At 44.6% G+C, this 13,519-nt stretch overlaps 1 protein-coding gene across 2 annotated transcripts in view; it reads left to right on the plus strand.

The window, feature by feature from the left end:
* babam2 (BRISC and BRCA1 A complex member 2) overlaps positions 1 to 13,519 on the plus strand; it is a 125,500-nt gene that overhangs the window by 11,498 nt on the left and 100,483 nt on the right. For both annotated transcript variants that reach the window (XM_018093838.2, NM_001005716.1), the window contains 3 exon segments: positions 1,553 to 1,647; positions 8,195 to 8,389; positions 10,772 to 10,846. In XM_018093838.2, coding sequence (XP_017949327.2) covers positions 1,553 to 1,647; positions 8,195 to 8,389; positions 10,772 to 10,846 — 365 coding nt within the window.

Below are 13,519 nucleotides of genomic sequence, written 5' to 3' on the forward strand. Positions count from 1 at the left end.
GCCTTGTGTTACAGTGTTTCAGGGGTCAGTCTCCCCCAGCGAGTCAGGTCTGTCAGGCTGCTGCCTTGTGTTACACTGTTTCAGGGGTCAGTCTCCCCCAGCGAGTCAGGTCTGTCAGGCTGCTGCCCTGTGTTACACTGTTTCAGGGGTCAGTCTCCCCCAGCGAGTCAGGTCTGTCAGGCTGCTGCCCTGTGTTACAGTGTTTCAGGGGTCAGTCTCCCCAGCGAGTCAGGTCTGTCAGGCTGCTGCCTTGTGTTACACTGTTTCAGGGGTCAGTCTCCCCCAGCGAGTCAGGTCTGTCAGGCTGCTGCCTTGTGTTACACTGTTTCAGGGGTCAGTCTCCCCCAGCGAGTCAGGTCTGTCAGGCTGCTGCCTTGTGTTACACTGTTTCAGGGGTCAGTCTCCCCCAGCGAGTCAGGTCTGTCAGGCTGCTGCCTTGTGTTACACTGTTTCAGGGGTCAGTCTCCCCCAGCGAGTCAGGTCTGTCAGGCTGCTGCCTTGTGTTACACTGTTTCAGGGGTCAGTCTCCTCCAGCGAGTCAGGTCTGTCAGGCTGCTGCCTTGTGTTACACTGTTTCAGGGGTCAGTCTCCCCCAGCGAGTCAGGTCTGTCAGGCTGCTGCCTTGTGTTACACTGTTTCAGGGGTCGGTCTCCCCCAGCGAGTCAGGTCTGTCAGGCTGCTGCCTTGTGTTACACTGTTTCAGGGGTCAGTCTCCCCCAGCGAGTCAGGTCTGTCAGGCTGCTGCCTTGTGTTACACTGTTTCAGGGGTCAGTCTCCCCCAGCGAGTCAGGTCTGTCAGGCTGCTGCCTTGTGTTACAGTGTTTCAGGGGTCAGTCTCCCCCAGCGAGTCAGGTCTGTCAGGCTGCTGCCTTGTGTTACAGTGTTTCAGGGGTCGGTCTCCCCCAGCGAGTCAGGTCTGTCAGGCTGCTGCCTTGTGTTACAGTGTTTCAGGGGTCAGTCTCCCCCAGCGAGTCAGGTCTGTCAGGCTGCTGCCTTGTGTTACAGTGTTTCAGGGGTCAGTCTCCCCCAGCGAGTCAGGTCTGTCAGGCTGCTGCCTTGTGTTACAGTGTTTCAGGGGTCAGTCTCCCCCAGCGAGTCAGGTCTGTCAGGCTGCTGCCTTGTGTTACAGTGTTTCAGGGGTCAGTCTCCCCAGCGAGTCAGGTCTGTCAGGCTGCTGCCTTGTGTTACACTGTTTCAGGGGTCAGTCTCCCCCAGCGAGTCAGGTCTGTCAGGCTGCTGCCCTGTGTTACAGTGTTTCAGGGGTCAGTCTCCCCCAGCGAGTCAGGTCTGTCAGGCTGCTGCCCTGTGTTACACTGTTTCAGCAGTCAGAGCCCGCAGGGAAGAGAAAATGACTGGCAAACACTGCTTTTATTAGCAATTATATATACAAATAACTACATTACAAATTTGTACTGAATGTATATTGTAAAGTTGCTTAAACTTTTGTTTTATTAGGCAAAACCTTATATTTTGGGTTGACTTGTCCTTTAATAATAAAAATATTGTTGTTTCATGTCACTAAATCCCAGTTCTTTGATTTTCTTTCCAACAGGGGATATAATATTTAATGCAATCTACCCCGAGCTGCCACCTGACTTTATATTTGGAGAAGATGCAGAATTTCTACCAGATCCGTCTGCTCTGCATGTGAGTACGAGGCCTGTATTGAAGCCCGAAATGTAATATATAATCATATTAAATCCTGCACCCTTCTGAAGGTATTTAGAGCTACTTCGCCTCATGCTGAGGGTTTTAGTTTCAGCTCTCCTGTGCCCAAGCTAAGACCTTAGATTTTGTAGGGACGTGAGCAATATATAGGTTTCCCTTATCCGGAAACCTGTTATCCAGAAAGTTCCGAATTACGGAAAGGCCATCTCCCATAGACTCCATTATAAGCAAATAATTCAGAATTTTAAAACTGATTTCCTTTTTCTCTGTAATAATAAAACAGTACCTGTACTTGATCCCAACTAAGATATAATTACCCCTTATTGGGGCAGAACAGCCCTATTGGGTTTATTTAATGGTTAAATGATTCCCTTTTCTCTGTAATAATAAAACAGTACCTGTACTTGATCCCAACTAAGATATAATTACCCCTTATTGGGGCAGAACAGCCCTATTGGGTTTATTTAATGGTTAAATGATTCCCTTTTCTCTGTAATAATAAAACAGTACCTGTACTTGATCCCAACTAAGATATAATTACCCCTTATTGGGGGCAGAACAGCCCTATTGGGTTTATTTCATGGTTAAATGATTCCCTTTTCTCTGTAATAATAAAACAGTACCTGTACTTGATCCCAACTAAGATATAATTACCCCTTATTGGGGGCAAAACAATCCTATTGGGTTTAATTAATGTTTTCTTGATTTTTTTTAGTAGACTTAAGGTATGGAGATCCAAATTATGGAAAGATACCTTATCCAGAATACCCTTAGTCCCGAGCATTCTGGATAACAGGTCCTATATCTGTACAAATATGCTTATTAGATCAGGATTTAAAGATGACATTATTTAAATTGTCTTTATCTCAACCCAGCATTACTCCCTTGGTCTGAAGTCACTACCATAGCATATGGGCCCCATTTAGGGAATGTACATATAGGGCATTTACAGAATGGGCTACAATATCAGTGGAATGATTATACACTAAGCTGGGGCTTGACCATCACGGTCAGTGTTTTATTTCACTACTGCCTTATGCTTTCTGTGCAGTATTATTAGTGTTACCAACTATTGGGCAACATTCAGGAGCAAAGAAACCCCCAAAAGGAGGGTTCTAGGTTCCTCTCAGTATCCCCTGCACTGATCACCATTGTGCTTTGGGGTCTGTTCTATTAAATCTTATGTACAAATGAGGGATTTTCCCTTAGAGGCCCCTGTAGACCTCCGACGGCAGATTTGCTGATCTGGTAATGACTCACCTCTGCCGAAGTTGATTCAGCACAGCGGTTGGGACCTGAAGGTTAAGGTTGGGTAACCCAGTACCAGGGAGATGGGCAGATTTATGTACAGGAAGTGCTTGGTCAGACAGAGAACTAATCTCTAATCTGTTCCCTTCACTCTTATTGCAAAGTGGGGCACTTGGTAGGTGGTTTCTTCCAGCCAGACTGCAGCTTTGTTTTCTCACTAAGAAGCCACTCCTGCCTGTCTGTGCCCTTTAGTCTTCTGTATTGGTGTGAAAGCATTCAGGGCACGTGTACAAGAACAACATACTCTTTGTGGTTTGCCCACTATGCTGATAGGGTTTCAGGAAGGGGTTGAAACCTCTGTCCTGCACCTCATTCCAAAGGTGCAAAACCAAGTCTGCATAGAATCGCCACATTAGTGCCACCTAGAACGTTATATTTAATCAGCAAAAAGCTTTACCTGCCTGAATAACAGCCGTAGAAGCTCCCTCTGATAGCAGCTGCCATTTTAGCTTGGTCTTGGTAGCTTCCTGCTGCAGTTATAGCTGTTGGAAGCTCAGATCACACATTCCTAAGGGTTGGGGGTGGAGTAAGTTCTTATGCATTCTTATGGGAGGGGGAGAGGAAGAGAGGAGAGAACTGAGCAGACTCAGGCTCCAAACCTGAAGGAGCCCTAAAAGAGAGGAAGTCTGATACAGAAGAACGTGTTCCCAAAAAAGGAGACAAGAAATCCTGTGTTTCTTTTGATAGAGGCTTCTATACAAAAAACAGCCAAAAAAGTCTTGCTCTCCAAGCAACTTTATTCAGTGAAAATGTACAAAATACAGACAATGTTTCCGAGCTTCCCGCACCTTTCTCAAGCCCACAGTTACTTTAAACATTGCCCCACTCTTAGGGTGAAGACACATGGGGCGATTAGTCGGCGCGACTAATTCACGCAACGAAATTGTGCGTGCTATTTGTCGCGGTGATGCAATTGTACTCTATGGGTGGAAAGACGCCACGATTAGTCGCTGTGACTGAGTTAATTAAAAGTCGCTGCAACTAATCGCCCCATGTGTCTTCGCCCTTAAGGTGGCCATACACGGGCCCATTGTAGCTGCTGATATCGGTCCAGGCGAGCGGATCTTTACATATATGGCCACCTTTAGGGCTCTGGCACACGGGGAGATTAGTCGCCCCCGACAAATCTCCCTGTTCGCGGGCAACTAAGCTCCCCGAATTGCCATCCCACTGGCGACAATGTAAGTCGCCGGTGGGATGGCACACGCTGCGCAGGCGATTTCGGCAAATCACCGAAGTTGCCTTGCGAGGCATTTTCGGCGACTTGCCGAAATCACGCCGCCGCATGTGCCATCCCACCAGCGACTTACATTGTCGCCGGTGGGATGGCAACTGATGGCAACTCGGGGAGATTAGTCGCCCGAGAAAAGGGAGATTTGTCGCGGGCAACTAATCTCCCCGTGTGCCAGAGCCCTTAGGGTGAAGACACACGGAGCTACTAAGTAGCAGCTACTTGTTGTGGCTACTGAAATAGACAATGCTGATCATTTACTGATAATTTGATAATTGTCTCTACGTGTGTTTAGCAGGGGCAATTCTCAGTATTGTCTATGGCAGGGGATTTTCTGGTGTTTAGTAGCTGTGACAAGTAGCTGCTACTAAATAGCTCTGTGTGTCTTCACCCATAAATGCCTCACTCCACCCTCTGTCTCATCCCTTAATTTAGCACGCTCGATTAACCCCTTATATACAGATTTGCCCTGATCTAGTCTACCGCTTGCCTTATCCTAGATAGACCACCATCACACCAGCGATCCATAAAAATCCATGTTAACCCTGAAAAGAATCTTAGTATCCCTCTAAAATCCTCCCCCCTCCAGCTGTCAGACTTACTGGTCTGTAATAACATGATGATGATCTTGCTTTCTATGTAGTATACATATTCTGAAATCTAAAGATAAACATTAGAATCCTGTCTAGGGCTGACCTCAAATACAGGAATGCCATAAGGAGACCTTGCAGGGTCTGCGTGCAAGATATTAGTTTTTACCCATCGCACAATAAACCCCCAGTACCTGCCTGTACTTTCCAGTTAACACTTGGGTGTGTTCCATCTGAGCAAGTTGTTTTTATCAATATTGACCCTGTTTAATCTCTGCGCCTCTTCCTGTGTTAGATACCAGATAAGGGCTGAAAATACTCCAAGTACGACTGTTTGTCAGCAGTGCAAATACTGGGAACGTGGGATCTGATATCCCTGCAGTAACAGTTCCCAATCAGAGTCACGTAATGATTTGTCATTATTAGTGTTGGGGTTACTGACCATGGCAACTGGAAAAAAATTGGGGTTCTGGTTTCTTTTTTTTTTTAATTATTTCTTATCCATATTCCATTCTAAACTTCATACTGCTGCCTAGTTTCTAGTGTAATTAAAAGATTGAACGCAGAAAAATTAGAAAATAAGGTATGATGGTACACATAGTCTATAGGGGGCAGCTTATTGTGTGCCCAGAACATTCCTTCTCTGTATATTTGTATTTATACATATGGGTAGGAGGTACCATAGTGTTTCCCTTAGACAGTACAGTATGGGGGTACAGCTTATTGTGTGCCCAGAACATTCCTTCTCTGTATATTTGTATTTATACATATGGGAGAGAGGTGCCATAGTGTTTACCTTAGACAGTACAGTATGGGGGTACAGCTTATTGTGTGCCCAGAACATTCCTTCTCTGTATATTTGTATTTATACACATGGGTAGGGGGTGCCATAGTGTTTCCCTTAGACAGTACAGTATGGGGGTACAGCTTATTGTGTGCCCAGAACATTCCTTCTCTGTATATTTGTATTTATACATATGGGTAGGGGGTGCCATAGTGTTTCCCTTAGACAGTACAGTATGGGGGTACAGCTTATTGTGTGCCCAGAACATTCCTTCTCTGTATATTTGTATTTATACATATGGGTAGGAGGTGCCATAGTGTTTCCCTTAGACAGTACAGTATGGGGGTACAGCTTATTGTGTGCCCAGAACATTCCTTCTCTGTATATTTGTAATTATACATATGGGTAGGAGGTGCCATAGTGTTTCCCTTAGACAGTACAGTATGGGGGTACAGCTTATTGTGTGCCCAGAACATTCCTTCTCTGTATATTTGTAATTATACATTTGGGTAGGAGGTGCCATAGTGTTTCCCTTAGACAGTACAGTATGGGGGTACAGCTTATTGTGTGCCCAGAACATTCCTTCTCTGTATATTTGTATTTATACATATGGGTAGGAGGTGCCATAGTGTTTCCCTTAGACAGTACAGTATGGGGGTACAGCTTATTGTGTGCCCAGAACATTCCTTCTCTGTATATTTGTATTTATACATATGGGTAGGGGGTGCCATAGTGTTTCCCTTAGACAGTACAGTATGGGGGTACAGCTTATTGTGTGCCCAGAACATTCCTTCTCTGTATATTTGTAATTATACATATGGGTAGGGGGTGCCATAGTGGCACCTATAGTTCAGCCGCGCACTCATTACTCTGCTATAGGAGTCTCTGTAGGGGGCAGCCCTGTATTGCACACAGATATCAGACTGCTCTAACCACACCAATAGGTTTGAGGGGCAGATGCTGCTGCAGGGATCACTTCTGCATTAGACAATGTGCGTTGGGCTGAGGCACCTTTAACCGGGACAAAAACAGGAAGAGAGAAATGCGTGTGGCTTCATATTGACAGCGAGTTTCCCCTGCGTTGTACCTACTGTGTGGCGCACCTGTAGGGGCCTGGCAGCCCTCAGGCAAACAGGGAGTCTGTATTAATAAATATGCCAGGTCGGGTATGTCTCACCCACATGTTACCCTGTGTCTGCCCCACTACTCCCTGCTCCTTACCCTGTAAACTGCCATAAGGGCATTCTAGCCCTATCCACTGCTTGAGTCACTGGGGCTCATTTATAAACACTGGGCAAATTTGCAACTGAGCAGTAACCTATAGCAACCAGTCAGTGGTTAGATTTTTCCAGCCAGCTGCAGGTTGAACAATCATCTGATTGGTTGCTATTAGTTACAGTTTAGGTGCAAATTTCCCCAGTGTTTATAAATTACTCCCACTGACTCCCTTTCCCTGTAAACTACCATTAGAGTGTTTTAGTCCCACCCAGTGCCCCTACCCCCATAAGCTTCCATCGGAGTATTTTAGTCCCACTCACTGTTTATGTCACAGACTCCCTGTCCCTTCCCCTTTAAACTTCCATCAGAGTGTTTTTTCCCACCCACTGCTTAAGTCACAGGCTCCCTGTCCCTTCCCCATTAAGCTACCATTAGAGTATTTTAGTCCCACCCACTGCTTAAGTCACAGACTCCCTGTCCCTTCCCCATTAAGCTTCCATCACAGTATTTTAGTCCCACCCACTGCTTAAGTCACAGACTCCCTGTCCCTTCCCCATTAAGCTACCATTAGAGTATTTTAGTCCCACCCACTGCTTAAGTCACAGACTCCCTGTCCCTTCCCCATTAAGCTACCATTAGAGTATTTTAGTCCCACCCACTGCTTAAGTCACAGACTCCCTGTCCCTTCCCCATTAAGCTACCATTAGAGTATTTTAGTCCCACCCACTGCTTAAGTCACAGACTCCCTGTCCCTTCCCCATTAAGCTTCCATCACAGTATTTTAGTCCCACCCACTGCTTAAGTCACAGACTCCCTGTCCCTTCCCCATTACGCTCTCATCACAGTATTTTAGTCCCACCCACTGCTTAAGTCACAGACTCCCTGTCCCTTCCCCATTAAGCTACCATTAGAGTATTTTAGTCCCACCCACTGCTTAAGTCACAGACTCCCTGTCCCTTCCCCATTAAGCTACCATTAGAGTATTTTAGTCCCACCCACTGCTTAAGTCACAGACTCCCTGTCCCTTCCCCATTAAGCTACCATTAGAGTATTTTAGTCCCACTCACTGCTTAAGTCACAGACTCCCTGTCCCTTCCCCATTAAGCTTCCATCACAGTATTTTAGTCCCACCCACTGCTTAAGTCACAGACTCCCTGTCCCTTCCCCATTAAGCTCCCATCACAGTATTTTAGTCCCACCCACTGCTTAAGTCACAGACTCCCTCTTCCTTCCCCACAGTGCTGTACATTCCCATTAGTCCCTGCCCCAGTCTAAGGTAGTTGCTCCAGGTTTCTGAATTTATGGGGCGGGGGGAATATTTATTACCAAAAATTCATAACAAAGGTATTACAGTTCTGCTTATATCCTTACTGGTTACCTGTTTGTGCCTTTCAGAACTTGGCGGAATGGAACCCGTCGGACCCAGAGTGCTTGCTATTAGTAGTGAAGGAACTGGTTCAGCAGTACCACCAGTACCAGTGCAGCCGGCTCAGTGAGAGCTCCCGCCTCATGTTTGAGTATCAGACGCTGCAGGAGGAGCCGCAGTATGGAGAGAATATGGAGATCTATGCGGGAAAAAAGAACAACTGGGTACGACCCTCTGAATGGTGCAGTCATTTAGGCTGAGCAAACTTAAAGGGCTGTTCCTGCTGAATTGTGCTTAGTACAGGGGAATCCCTATGTGCCATAGTTTTATGGTATCTCTCTGTACAGGCTATGGGCAAACTTAGGGGGCTGTTCCTGCTGAATTGTGCTTAGTACAGGGGAATCCCTATGTGCCATAGTTTTATGGTATCTCTCTGTACAGGCTATGGGCAAACGTAGGGGGCTGTTCCTGCTGAATTGTGCTTAGTACAGGGGAATCCCTATGTGCCATAGTTTTATGGTATCTCTCTGTACAGGCTATGGGCAAACGTATAGGGCTGTTCCTGCTGAATTGTGCTTAGTACAGGGGAATCCCTATGTGCCATAGTTTTATGGTATCTCTCTGTACAGGCTATGAGCAAACTTAGGGGGCTGTTCCTGCTGAATTGTGCTTAGTACAGGGGAATCCCTATGTGCCATAGTTTTATGGTATCTCTCTGTACAGGCTATGGGCAAACGTAGGGGGCTCGTTTTAAGACTTAATTTATCAGACATCAATTGTTAATTTTATGGGTCACATGATGAGCGGGATTTTTAAAAGATATACAGTATGTCCCCTTTAACTCATGCAACTCATGAATTGGTTAGAAAACATGAGAGTAACAATGCATTAGGTATTTCCCAGAACAATGAATATTGCCTCTGTCTGATAAGAGGACGTACAAAGAATTTGTGTTGTTTCATGGTATTTCCTGCCGAATAGGGCTTAGTACAGAGTTAAAGTCCTTCCTACATTCTATAGACATATTGTATCTGCACGAAATGCATTGATAACATTATTGCAGGGGCAAAGTGCATTAGGCACAGATTCTGCTATACAGCACTGTGTACCTAAGTATTGCTTTATAAATAAAATAGATTTAATGAATAAAGTGCCCCCTATTGTAAAATATAGGGATATTATAAGTCCCCGAGGAGTTCCTTATAATATATAGTGAATAAAGTGCCCCCTATTGTAACATATAGGGATATTATAAGTCCCCGAGGAGTTCCTTATAATATATAGTGAATAAAGTGCCCCCTATTGTAACATATAGGGATATTATAAGTCCCCGAGGGGTTCCTTATAATATATAGTGAATAAAGTGCCCCCTATTGTAAAATATAGGGATATTATAAGTCCCCGAGGAGTTCCTTATAATATATAGTGAATAAAGTGCCCCCTATTGTAACATATAGGGATATTATAAGTCCCCGAGGGGTTCCTTATAATATATAGTGAATAAAGTGCCCCCTATTGTAAAATATAGGGATATTATAAGTCCCCGAGGAGTTCCTTATAATATATAGTGAATAAAGTACCCCCTACTGTAAAATATAGGGATATTATAAGTCACAGAGGAGTTCCATGACCTTCGGCCTTGTGCTTATATAATGGTCATGGAACTCCTCTGTGACTTATAATATCCCTATATGTTACAATAGGGGGCACTTTATTCACTATATATTATAAGGAACTCCTCGGGGGCTTATAATATCCCTATATGTTACAATAGGGGGCACTTTATTCACTATATATTATAAGGAACTCCTCGGGGGCTTATAATATCCCTATATGTTACAATAGGGGGTACTTTATTCACTATATATAAGGAACTCCTCGGGGGCTTATAATATCCCTATATGTTACAATAGGGGGCACCTTATTCACTATATATTATAAGGAACTCCTCGGGGGCTTATAATATCCCTATATGTTACAATAGGGGGCACTTTATTCACTATATATTATAAGGAACTCCTCGGGGACTTATAATATCCCTATATGTTACAATAGGGGGTTCTTTATTCACTATATAGTATAAGGAACTCCTCGGGGACTTATAATATCCCTATATTTCACAACGGGGGAATTTCTTTTCTAATAATATACAAATTTCAGTGAGTCATGTGACAGAAATGACATCACTAAACTCCAATTATAACTTATGACATCACTAAGCTCTGATTATAACTTATGACATCACTAAGCACCATTTATTGGGATATTATTTGCAGGATATTCATTCTTATGTATTACATATCCATACACACACAGGGACAGTGTTTTACTGCATTTACAGTGCACAATACCCCCCTCCAAGTCTAAAGAATGGTTGGCGCTTGCCCAATCCATGCCAACTTGCAAGGGTCACCGACCATAGGAAGCAGAAAGGAGTTTAACTTGCCTACATGGGGGGGCTGCAGAGCTGACATTTTTTAACACCTTGTATACATGAAAGCTCTCTCTTGCTATAGGGACTGTTACTGACCCATTCCAGTAGTTTGGCCGTTTGGCCGTTCCTGGCAAGGTGCCCACTCATTCGTTTTATTTGCTTTGCTTTACAGACCGGGGAATTCTCCGCTCGCTTCCTGCTCAAGCTGCCTGTGGATTTCAGCAACATTCCCATCTATCTTCTAAAGGTAAATCCAATAGAGACTATCCCAATGGCCAAAACAAGCTGGATTTTACCATCATGGTATGAACTGCCCCATGTTGCATCACTAGGGGTAACTGCTGCCATGTAGGGGCTTCACCGGTATATGTACCTGACTCACAGTGCCTATAATGAAACACTAGCAAAGGAAGGGCCCATTGGGCAAGGGCGGATTTTATTTCTTTGTCAATAGATACCCCATGTGCCTCCATGATGGCTCAAAGGTGCAATTTTATTAACAAGGTATAGCATGCATTAGGGCAAATTTATTATAACATTTTTAAACCCGTCACACATGGGGCAGTTGTAAGAACTAATGGAGAGCGACTGTGGGTATTGGGGCATTCATTTTAGTCAAACTGCTCATAAATAATACCCCTGCAGTGCCTGGACATTTACTAAATAACTGCCCCACAAGCTGCAGTCTCTGGGTATTTAGCTGATATAACTGAGCCTTTATCTTCCCCCACTCCCCGTTGGAAGGGGGTAAAACCACAGGACTAACTGAGGAGAACTATTCTCCCAGCGGGCAAATGATTGTGAGCTTTGGGGCAGAATGCTTGCTTGGTTTACTGAGCTACGTCTTCTGAACAAATCTTCTTCTGTCGACCATTTTCAAATGGGGGTCACTGACCCCGGCAGCCAAAACCTATTGCTCTGTGAGGCTCCAGTTTTATTGTTATTGTTACTTTATATTACTTATTTTTCTATTCAGGCCCTCCTCTATTTATACACCAGTCTCTTATTCAAACCACTCCCTGGTTGCTAAGGTAATTTGGACCCTATCAACCAAATCGCTGTTGAAACTCCAAACTGGAGAGCTGCAGAACAATTTAAATAACTAAAAAGCTACAAATAATAAAAATAAAGACCAATTGCAAATTGTCTCAGTATATTATACTCTGCATCATACGAAATGTTTACTCAAAGGTGAACAGGTCCATTCTGCCCTTTATGGCAGGGAAGTCCATCCTGTAGGTGCCAGTATTCTCACACTGAGCTGATTATGGGCCTAGTTATCACCTAGAACAGATCAGCACACACACACACGAGGAAGTGTTCCAGTATCTAGAACCATCAGTGCACGTGACCTGCCTGTTTCCCCCTCAGATCTCCCAGTGAAATCTCACATCCTGTAGTGTGAAATCTCCCCTTACTGGTCGGGAAAGTGCAAGTGCGCGACATTTCCCACTTTTTGCTTTTCAGAAATACTAAGAATATTCTGACAGTCGGATTTATCAATTCCTTACTAATTAGCCTTGTATTGTGATTGTTATATTGTTTATATACTGTATATTGGGAGTGTTATATTGTACTGGTATTGGACCTGTTATCCAGAATGCTCAGAATCTGGGGTCTTCTTGGTAAAGGGGTTTCTGGATAATGGATCCCATACCTGTATATATACTGTATAGTAAGTATGAATATATACTGCAGGTAGGTGACAGCAGCCCAGAGAATATATAAAAAAAAAAATATATATATATAGCCCTGCCTGTGGGAGGAGCTAATCTGCCCCAGAGTGTGCTTCATAGAAAAAGCCTATGATTTTAGTATCACCTTTATTTAGGGATGCGCCGAATATCGAATCAGAAGCCTAACTCGCATGTGCAAATTGGGCCATGGAAGGGCAAAAAAAACCTTCTGTGTTTACATGACAACAAGTCATGTGATTTTAATTCGGATCCGAATCCTGGATTGGTTGCGCCCCTACCCTTATTATAAAAAGTCAGCAGATCTGGGGAGGCAGGTTTTGCAATTTTTTTGCCCTTTCAGGCTGATGTCCTACGGAGAGATTTAGTCGCCCTCGATAAATAAGTCTCCCGAAGGCAATCGCTTCAGTTTTCCGAAATCGCACAAAGTTTCCTCCTGCAGGCAACTTGGCCTGACTTTGGAAAGCAGAAATTGCCAAACTCAGGAGCTACAAAAAATCTTTTATGGGTGAAGACACATAGGGCTACTTAGTAGGAGCTACTTGTCACAGCTACTAAACACCAGAAAATCCCCTGCCATAGACAATACTGAGAATTGCCCCTGCTAAACACATGTAGAGACAATTATCAGTAAATGATCAGCATTGTCTGTTTCTGTAGCCGTGACAAGTAGCTGCTATTAGTAGCTCTGTGTGTCTTCCCCCTTATGGTTCCATATCCCAATCCCAGCTGAATTAATTTACAACTTGCTAATTGGCTTAGACTGCCATGGTCGTCATTGTAATAAAAAGGCAATGGGCGCTGCTAATATAAGGGTATGTTTCCTGGCAGCTGCAGTTAGAGAAGCCCATATGCCCATGTACCTAGGCAGGGTGCGTGACAGAGCCTGGGTGTAATATACAGGCAAATCGCTGACTCTGCAGACTGACAGAACATTCACTAGCCCTTTTTGCTGATATGTGCAGAATGATACCCCGGCGTGCCCAGTCACATCCTTATAACCCTTTGTTCTCTATAAGGAGTTGCCCTGGGCACCGTGCCGTACGCACATACAGACTCCTGCACATTGTAGCTGCTGGCTATGGCTTTGTGAGCATTTCCCAGCTTTGCACCTACACAGTTAGTCCTGCCTCACAGTGTGATTCTGTTATTACTGAAACTGTCCATCAAGATGCGGGGGACGCGGGTGGCGGGGGCACCTGCAGGACACCTGGGGCGACAGCCCC

This window comes from Xenopus tropicalis, chromosome 5, assembly GCF_000004195.4.
Source record: "Xenopus tropicalis strain Nigerian chromosome 5, UCB_Xtro_10.0, whole genome shotgun sequence".
In the NCBI taxonomy this organism is placed as follows: Eukaryota; Metazoa; Chordata; class Amphibia; order Anura; family Pipidae; genus Xenopus; species Xenopus tropicalis.